This window comes from Cupressus sempervirens, chromosome 8 (genome assembly GCF_028749045.1).
Source record: "Cupressus sempervirens isolate cs-2001-9-10 chromosome 8, ASM2874904v1, whole genome shotgun sequence".
NCBI lineage: Eukaryota > Viridiplantae > Streptophyta > Pinopsida > Cupressales > Cupressaceae > Cupressus > Cupressus sempervirens.
The window spans coordinates 158,255,681-158,264,345 of record NC_143125.1 but is presented as its reverse complement, the minus strand read 5'-3'; the positions used below and the strand labels follow the sequence as shown (position 1 = coordinate 158,264,345).

The 8,665-nt window shown below is 36.5% G+C and overlaps 1 protein-coding gene across 1 annotated transcript; it reads right to left on the bottom strand.

The window, feature by feature from the left end:
• Positions 1-278: 278 nt before the first annotated feature.
• On the bottom strand, positions 279-4,148 carry LOC149542036 (uncharacterized). The gene is made up of 4 exons (XM_089795680.1): positions 3,412-4,148; positions 2,283-2,857; positions 1,332-2,018; positions 279-1,204 (listed from the first exon to the last, which is right to left on the bottom strand). Exons 1-4 carry the CDS (start codon positions 4,146-4,148, stop codon positions 279-281), a joined length of 2,925 nt encoding a protein of 974 aa, XP_089651806.1.
• Positions 4,149-8,665: the final 4,517 nt, after the last annotated feature.

The window sequence follows — 8,665 nt, the reverse complement described above, 5'->3', positions numbered from 1 at the left end:
TTAGAATAAGACATTTTTTTTTACCAAGTAAAAATATGAAAATGCAATTTTTATCATTCAAATAACTAACTCAAGTACAAAATAATGTATTTCAATTACCAAACTTATATAATATAAATAAATGAGCATTAGATTTTATCACCAAGGATTTGGATCAAGATACAAATTATAATAATATTGTTCATTATTTTGAAAAGTACAAACCACCAAAATTTATTGATAATGTCTATAATATATCAAAAAAATAACAAAAATGTGTTGAAAAAATGCACAATCTATCAAATAACCTCTAAGGTTCCCAATCGGCTTTGTTCTTCCTTTCTTCTAGCAACTTGCTTCCCTGTCTTCATTTTTTCATATCTGTCATAAGTGAAGGGTGGCATAATTCTTATTCCTTGCAAAGATTTGACACGTGATATTGCCACAAATGTGAGACCAGTTTTTTCAATGGGACCTATATCAATAGTAGCTCTTTGTAGTGTTAGCCCTTGTGACTTGTGTATAGTTAAAGCCCATGCCAGTCTTAATGGAATCTGCTTTGTGTTACCCCTATCAATTGCAGGAATTGGAACTCTCTGAGGATGATGATCATCAAAAGGAATTCTAGAGTAACTATCAAAATCCACAAGTACATATGATGGCGGTAGAGGTGGTGCACTTCCAGGTCTATATACAATACTTCGAACATATCCTAATGCTCCATTGACCAGACCAGCTTCAATCCATAGGTTTGAAGTTAGCATCACCCTTGCATCTTTGCTAAGTAGTAGTTCCATGTCCAACTCATCACTTCCATCTCCATCCATAGAACTCTGTGTTGTTTTAACATCAATGCTTCGTGCAATAGGGTTTGTTAATGATAGTAGTATTTTCTTATTATGATTGTACACATTTTCATTTGTTGAAAATAAATGAACACCACTTTGAAACTCTTCATTTTTTATAATACTCATGTTTGAATTACATCTTGACATTAGTATCATCCAATCCTCTAGTGTGGGGTTTGCATCCCTTATATTTGATAGAAGAACACAAAATCTTTCTTGCCCATTGCTTTGTCCATCTTGTCTAAATATGTGATTTAAAGTAACTACAGTATGGAATTCATGCCATAGTAGCTTTGCATGCCCTTTACTTTCATATACTAGTCTATCACCAACTAGAGGCAATTGTGCCAAATCTCCAACCAATATGATAGATATCCCTAGAAAAATATTGAAAACATGTTATATGAAATAATATTATTTTGGCTTTAGTTTTCTAATAGTAAGGAAAAAAAGTAAATTAGTACATGAATCTCTTACTCTAAGAAAATGAAATACTAAACATACCTCCCAAAGTTTTATGGCTATTTTCTAGGAATGCTTGTCGAAGACGAGAGTCTATGTTTTGGATCAACCTCTCTCCAAGGAAGCTAATTTCATCTATCAATATGTATTTTACATTAGATAATTCTTGTTGGAAACGTACAATTCTTGTTCCTTGTAGCTCAGTGAATTCTTTAATAGGTATTTTCAACTTGGAATGGATCGTTGATGCACCAATGTTGAACGCTGCAACACCTGTCGGTGCAAGTAGAAGGAGAGGAGAGCATTGTGGAAAGGATGCTTTTTGTAATGCTTGACTTATTGCACCAATCAAATATGACTTCCCTATTCTTGCCATCCCTTGAATTATCATGCGTAAGGGTGATGCATCTTGACATGTGTAATAGTGTGACATTATAATGTTAACTGCTTTACTTTGTTGTTCACTGAGCTTTTCATAGTCCACACATTGTGGCATCTCATCTAGTATAAGAAAACCTTCATTTCTCATCAAGCTAATGAAATTTATAGCTTCATTTGTGTATTGTTCACTTTTAAATTCTTGAGAACGATTTTTTTGTCGATCAATATCTCTTCTCCCCAACATATCAATCTCTGAAACTTGCATAATTTGAGCACGATGAAGTCTAGATAAAATCTCCAATTCATTCTCTATAGTAGTGCCTTGGGCATTATCATTTTCTTTAGATTCTGAATCAGACTAATTTTTATTATTATCTGAATCTTGTCTTCTTTCAAGGTGCCATGGATTATATCTGAAGTTATCCCATGTTGCAACTATAGAATCATCATTATTGCCAATATCTATGTGAATGTCACGAAAAGGCTTATAAAGCAATAATTCTGAATAGCAAAAGTCAATCCATTTTTCTAAGTCATGTGCAGGAATTGAGTAAAATCTAGGAAATACTCTTACAATAGCTGATTTTTTACTTGGACTCCATTTATCATTACCTCTCTTTTTCTTGTTGTATATCCATGATTTTGCAACATCAATAAGGCACAAAGCTTCCATAAAGTGTGGCCTATTTCTGTAAGCATCGATGAAAGATATGGTGCATTCCTCATTTTCTTCATCAACATTTAGGTCTACACGTTTGAATACTTCCTTTGAAACATTCAAGTTGACAAATACTCGACTACTCTGCACCAAAGGAAGCTCTAGTAGCATATGACTTGTTTCTTGTGCCCCAATATCCCTTTCTATCAATGTTTCAGTGAGTAGTCTCTTATAAGCTTTTGATGCTAAATCATTAGGATTTTCTACATTTGCTAGTCGAAATAACATCTGATAGTATGTCTCTAAATTTCTTTCAGCTTTGGCTACATACTTTGCAATATACTTAATCACCGCATGTTTAGACATAATAGGTCGCCAATCAATATTTTCTCTCCAAAGTTGTAGTATGTATTGGTTATATGAGTTAACTCTATCATCATTTCTGAATGGCTCAAATATTTTTTCACCAGTTTCTAAATCTTTCTTTAGTCTAGATTCTTTTAAATTCAATGGCCATGGTGCATTATACCTATATTTCATTAATATAGCATTTTGATAAATATAATGATATAGAAACAAAGAATAGTATTAACAATTGAAATAAATTGAATCAATTAGTAAACACACGTACTTGCAAACCAATTTTCCTCTCTTTTTGCATAGGCATGCACCTTCTTTACACATTGTGTACCTCTGTATAGTATTTAAAATCTCATCATAGTCATTGTTGAAATCACTCTCAACCAATTGTCTAGTGTTTTTTAAACATGGGTGTAGACTAAAATTCTGATATACCTAAAATACAAATTTAAATCAAGTTGAACGTCATAATTGTATTTATTTTAAAGTGAATAAAGTAAAGATAAGGTTGAATTTTCAATTTTTTATTATCATAACTGTATATTTCGAAGATGTGTATCTTGCCTAGGATTTCATGCATGAACCAAATCATGGAGATACGATGCAACATAGTACAACTAATCTTGATTATTCCAATCAATATTTTCCATTTTTGGTGCTCCTTTTAACCAAATAAAACCATGGACATGTGCAGATCCCCTATGTTGCCATTCATATATGAACCAATAGTCTTCAACATTCATTCCATTTTCGAGTATTTCTTTTCTAAAAATGGTATTTCGTAGATGCATGTATTGTGCAACAATGTGTGGGTAGTCAATGATATTTTTTTTCTTCCACATTTGTGCTTCTCTTGGACCACTTTGTGGTGTTCCAGGAATCATTGCATGCAAGTCTGGCCAATACAAGTCTGCTGCACTTAATGTAAAAAATATTGTTGGTGATCCAAGTTGGTGAAGCATGTCTGTCAATTCTGCTCGACACTTTGTCCAATATGACTGGGTTCCCCTTAAACTAGTCCCAAATCTCATTAATCTATCTGCTAAATGAGACTGTGGTGTTTTCTCCATATGTGGACGCAACTCTTGTATTGTAATTGGTATTTCTTGTAAACTTCTTTTCATGCAAACACTTGTAGAGCTATGTGCTCGATGTCTCATAATCATATTCAGCATATGGTAACGAAATCTTCCAAATTTTGTATCTCTATATCGTATCAAATGTTTGACATATTCATGTAGATATACTCTCTTTAGTCGTGGATCTAACCAATCACATTTACCATTAGGGAATAATGAGGGAAATGTCATATCAAGTAAACCTGGCCCGGTATATTCATTTATGGGAGATGCACCATTGTTAGGCCAATCCATTATTGTTGTTGGGTCTATGTTAGGATTTTTGACCCATACACGAATTAACTCCAATTCTCTTTGCGCATTTGGTGGTTTGGATGCCATTGATGTTGTGTGCTCTATTATATTTATCTCATTTGTCTCAACTAAAGGGCCCATAAAAAAAACAACATTTCTATCAGAATCAAACTCTATATGCACTATTTTTAACTCACTGAAAATGTTATGATCTACATTTGGTGATATATTATCTTAAGTATTTTCATCAATAATCACATCAGAGTAGAACTTATCATGCATAATCTTGTATCGTAAAGTAGCATACACACGTTCTCTATTTAATATGAAATTATAGTGTGTTCCCCACTGATCCTTTCTATGCACTACAATCAATGGAAGATCTTTAACTAAATGAGGCAATTTCTTTGCCACACTCTCAATATTCTATGGAAAACTTATTGTGTGCCATGTGTCACTTTGTTAGCACTTATAGTTTTAACGCATCCTAGTGTCTTGGTCTCATGTTCGTCATCGAAGTTGAACTTGAAGTTCTGTTTACTTCGAATTCAACTTCAAGTCAGCATCAATCATCATCCGCCAGCCCAGTTTCTTTCCTCGCGTCTGCCTTATTGAAACAGAAGTAGAAGTTGAAACCTGTCCCTCCAAAACTTCAACTTCAAGTTCAGTGTCGATTTTGTGTGCTAACATAAGTTGGATGCAAGTTTTAATTCACCAAATCAGATCAAGGTGGGTCCCAATACAACATCTCCCGAGGCATGTTAAGTCACAAATAGAAAAATCTAAGGTGGTACATACTCAAGCTATGACAAAAATTGGAAAAGACTAATATTGTCATGTCATGATTATCCAGTCAAGCTGCGTACATGCGGATTTGATGGAATGTGTAAAATAGAGCACACATAGCATCCTTCCCAGCACATGCCACATTAATGAACAATTATTGCCCTTACTCGCCAAATCTACCCTGTAATCTTTTGCACAAGAATGCCTTTAAATGCATTGATTTTCGGCCTTTTTTCCCACTCTTTCCATTTTCTTCGTACAAATTTCAGCATACTGGATAGGAAGGGTGAATTGTAGGCTGTGTCTCGATCGAGCTGTAAGTGCATTTTTCATTCCCTTCTTCATTTCAAATTATGTTTACTTTGTTTTGGGCCATTTCTAGCCTTAGCTTCTTTTGATAATCATGACGCTTTTTCGTCCAAAGTTGCCTAAGTTAGAAAAACCACCTTTGCTCAGCTCAGTCCCTAAAATTCATGACATGTTCTTGGTAAATAGAAACCTATTTAAAATAGTAGAACGAGCCAAGAACACCTGATCAAGTCTCATTTACCAAAGATTAGTGGAGAGTGGGTTAATAGAAGCCGCTACTTTTCTCGCTGCTATCCAATACCTTGAATGTATCCTTGAGTGTGCAAATCATTTCGACCTTATTTCTGGGTGTGTTAAGAAAACCTCAGGGGAAGTAGTTGTCAAAATCAATAGAACTAGTGTAAATTCTGCCCTCAGGATCCCTCATAAAGAATCCTATGAGCCATGGACATTCGAGGAGGCTCAGCGCCTGTATGTAGCAAACAAAACCAGCTATGACACCAAGATTGCTCAGTCCTGGCTCTTGAAGCCTACAGAGGGGGGTTCTAGGCTGCCTCAACCATTGACTATCAAACATTTTATCAAAGAGATTGCGGATATTGTCCTCCTGTTGAATAGAATTAAAGGGAAAGAGCATGCTTTCCACTGGGAATCCTAGATGTATTTCTTTATACAGAAGATAGTTGAGGGAGTCAAGTTCATTGATTGGTCAGACCTCATAGCTGAGAACTTGCACAAGGGCTTGATTAATGTGACCAACTGCGTTTCGTTCTTCTTGTCTTCTTACCTGATCTACATCCTAGCGGCGTCCAAAGATTGGGACTATCTCCCACATTCACCTTGGGTAGATGACATGCCTATCTATCAGTATTATAGAGATCTCCAAGAAGACACAGTATGCAAAGAGTTTAAGAAAATCAATGATGTCTTTTTAGGGAAATTGGTTTTTGAACTGCAAGGTTGAGAGAATGATAGGATGTCAGAGGAAGCCATGCAAGTTATTCAAACTTATGGTTACTATTTTATTCAGTTTCCCAGATTTACCTATATCAGAGTAGGTGGTTTTCCTGGTGAGCCCTTGAAATTACCACGCTACTATTCAGACTCTATGGTGTTATTAGAGATGTGTAGATAGTTTGCCTCTCTTGTTGAGTCCTTTCAAATTTCTAAAAAATCCTCTTCAGTATTCTTCCCGATTGAAATTGGACATTATAGATGCCCTAGTGTGAAAGAAGCTCTATTGTCAGCCAAGTCTTTGACCCGCTTGTGTCTTAAACCTTTCACCTCTCGGCTAGATTTTGATTACACCGGCTTTACCAAAAATAATGTCAAAAATACATTTGCTCTGTTTCACTCCCCATAGCTAGAGGATTTCTGGGCGAACTGCCACAATGAATTCAAGGTGAGGAAGAGGCTTTGGTCACGCTTAACCATTAAGCAGGTCATCATGTTCAACGTGGAGCTGGATACTTATGGGCTGAAGGATGATGATTCTGAGGAAATAGTTGATCAATTTTACATGGATCAAATTGAATGTATGCCTATTCTGAAGATCGACTAGGAGAAAAGAGAAGAGAATGATGTGTATGCCCGTACCAAGGATGTGATAGCCAAAACTGCCAAATGGATAAAGTCAAAGGTGGCAGTTACTCCAAATTTTTTTGAGAAATCTTCAAGGAGTAGAGATAAAAAGGTTGCCCAGAAGCAAACTAATCAAAGTATCCCTGAATTTATTGCAGGTCCACTTGAAGTCGAACTTGAAGCAGTCTGAAAACACTTCAACTTCAGGTTCAAGAGGAGACTCTAAAAAGTAAAAGGATAACTCGCTTGAGTACAAAGAAGGCACTGATCGCTAAAAGAAAGAGCACCATAATTGTGGACCTTGAGGCAGTGGAAGACCCACCCATGGCAGACAATTTACCAGAGCCTCAGAGCTTGTCAGCGACTGCTGACAATCAACAGGGTAACCTCACTCTAGTCAATATTTCCTCCACTTTAGAAAAAGAATAGGCAACTCCCAAATGGCTGGAGACATCAATGGAAAAGAAGAGAAGCATTGTTCCCATATCCATGCCAATTGACAACCTGGTTAGCAAGTGCCTTGGTAAGACGCCTAAAGTGAAGAAAGTGAGAACAGAGTCAAGGATCAACTTTGACAAAACTTTAGGGCAGTGGGCAGTAGAGATAGCCACACCACCTGATGGAAGTGATCACAACTCCTTAGCTCCTCAGAATTACCAGATAACTAAGGTCAACCTTGGAAAGGCAAACTGCGAGATAAATATGAAATTCTTCGAAGTATCCAACAAGAAGATCACAGAAAGGGTGTGGAAAGACGGGCAAGATAAGCAAGAGATGAAGGAAATGATTAAAAGCATGACTCAGTATATCAACACTATCCTTCATCCCGAGGCTAAGCCAATCAATGAGATGTTAGCGATCATTGACGTGTCTTCCCTAACCAACCAACAGTCACTAGAAAATTTGCACAAGTGTAAGGCAGTGGCAAAAATAGCAGGTGAGTGGGTGTTGGATGTTCTGCATAACACTATCAAACACATAGGTCACTTAGATCGGGAATCAAAGGAAATATTGAATATCTCCAATAAGGTGGAAACAAGCAATGATGGGTATGAAAAGGAAAGGAATAACTGGTCCAAAATAGTTATGTGGTTGGAAGACATGCAGGAGCTCAGTCTACAAAAGTTTCAGGCTGAATGCCCTGTAGCCAATCTTGATGAAAAAGCCCTGTATGTCATTAAAGATTGTATTGAGTGGATAAATGAAGTGCTGACATAGGGAATATCTGAGATCAAAGAAGCTCTGCAAGAACTCAGAGTCATTCAGCAGATTATTCAGAATGATCTCAAATGGTTCACCAAGCAGTTCATGGAAAAGGATGATGACTCTGTTGCCCAATTAGAAGAAATAATTAAAGAATTGAAAAGGAAATTTCAGGAGTGGCAGGATAAAAAGACACCGACTAAGCAGGACTTCTCCAATGTGGCACATACCAAGGCAATGCTGATCATTAACTTAAAGCACCTAGAGATGCACGAGGAAAATGTCGCTGAGCTGAAGAAGATAAAGGAAGTCTGGAAGCAGAGATTCACCTACATCAACTTACCACATCAATCGGTTATCTCAGCCTTTTCGACTGCATATGAAATGTGGAAAATGGCTAAAGGCGCGACCAGTGGAGATAGCGCTGCAAGCGGTTATGCTTGATAGTGTTTTCATTATCTTTCCTTTGCCGTTTTCAATTTCAATTACTTTTCAAGAATGACAGTTTCCTTGGCAAAAAGACGATTAACTCCTGGCGGGGTAATTTTGGCTTTGGTCCAGCCCCATGCCTATAAATGTAATAATTTTTATTGTTTTAGGGGTGAGAATTTCTCCAGTAGATCGATAGACAAAACTATTTTTGTTTATGGTTTTATTTCCAGTTTAGAGGTAGCAACTCAGAATTTATGCAGACATATTGAAACTCTACAGTTTGAATCTTGGCT

Bases quoted from the DNA above. Each gene is read 5' to 3' on its own strand.
- LOC149542036 (XM_089795680.1), bottom strand. From the start codon at position 4,148: ATGGCATCCAAACCACCAAATGCGCAAAGAGAATTGGAGTTAATTCGT. The intron at 2,858-3,411 runs GTTCATATATGA...AATGAAATATAG, and splicing joins ATGAATGTTGAAGACTATTG to GTATAATGCACCATGGCCAT. The intron at 2,019-2,282 runs GTAATGATAAAT...AGTCTGATTCAG, and splicing joins ATACAACAAGAAAAAGAGAG to AATCTAAAGAAAATGATAAT.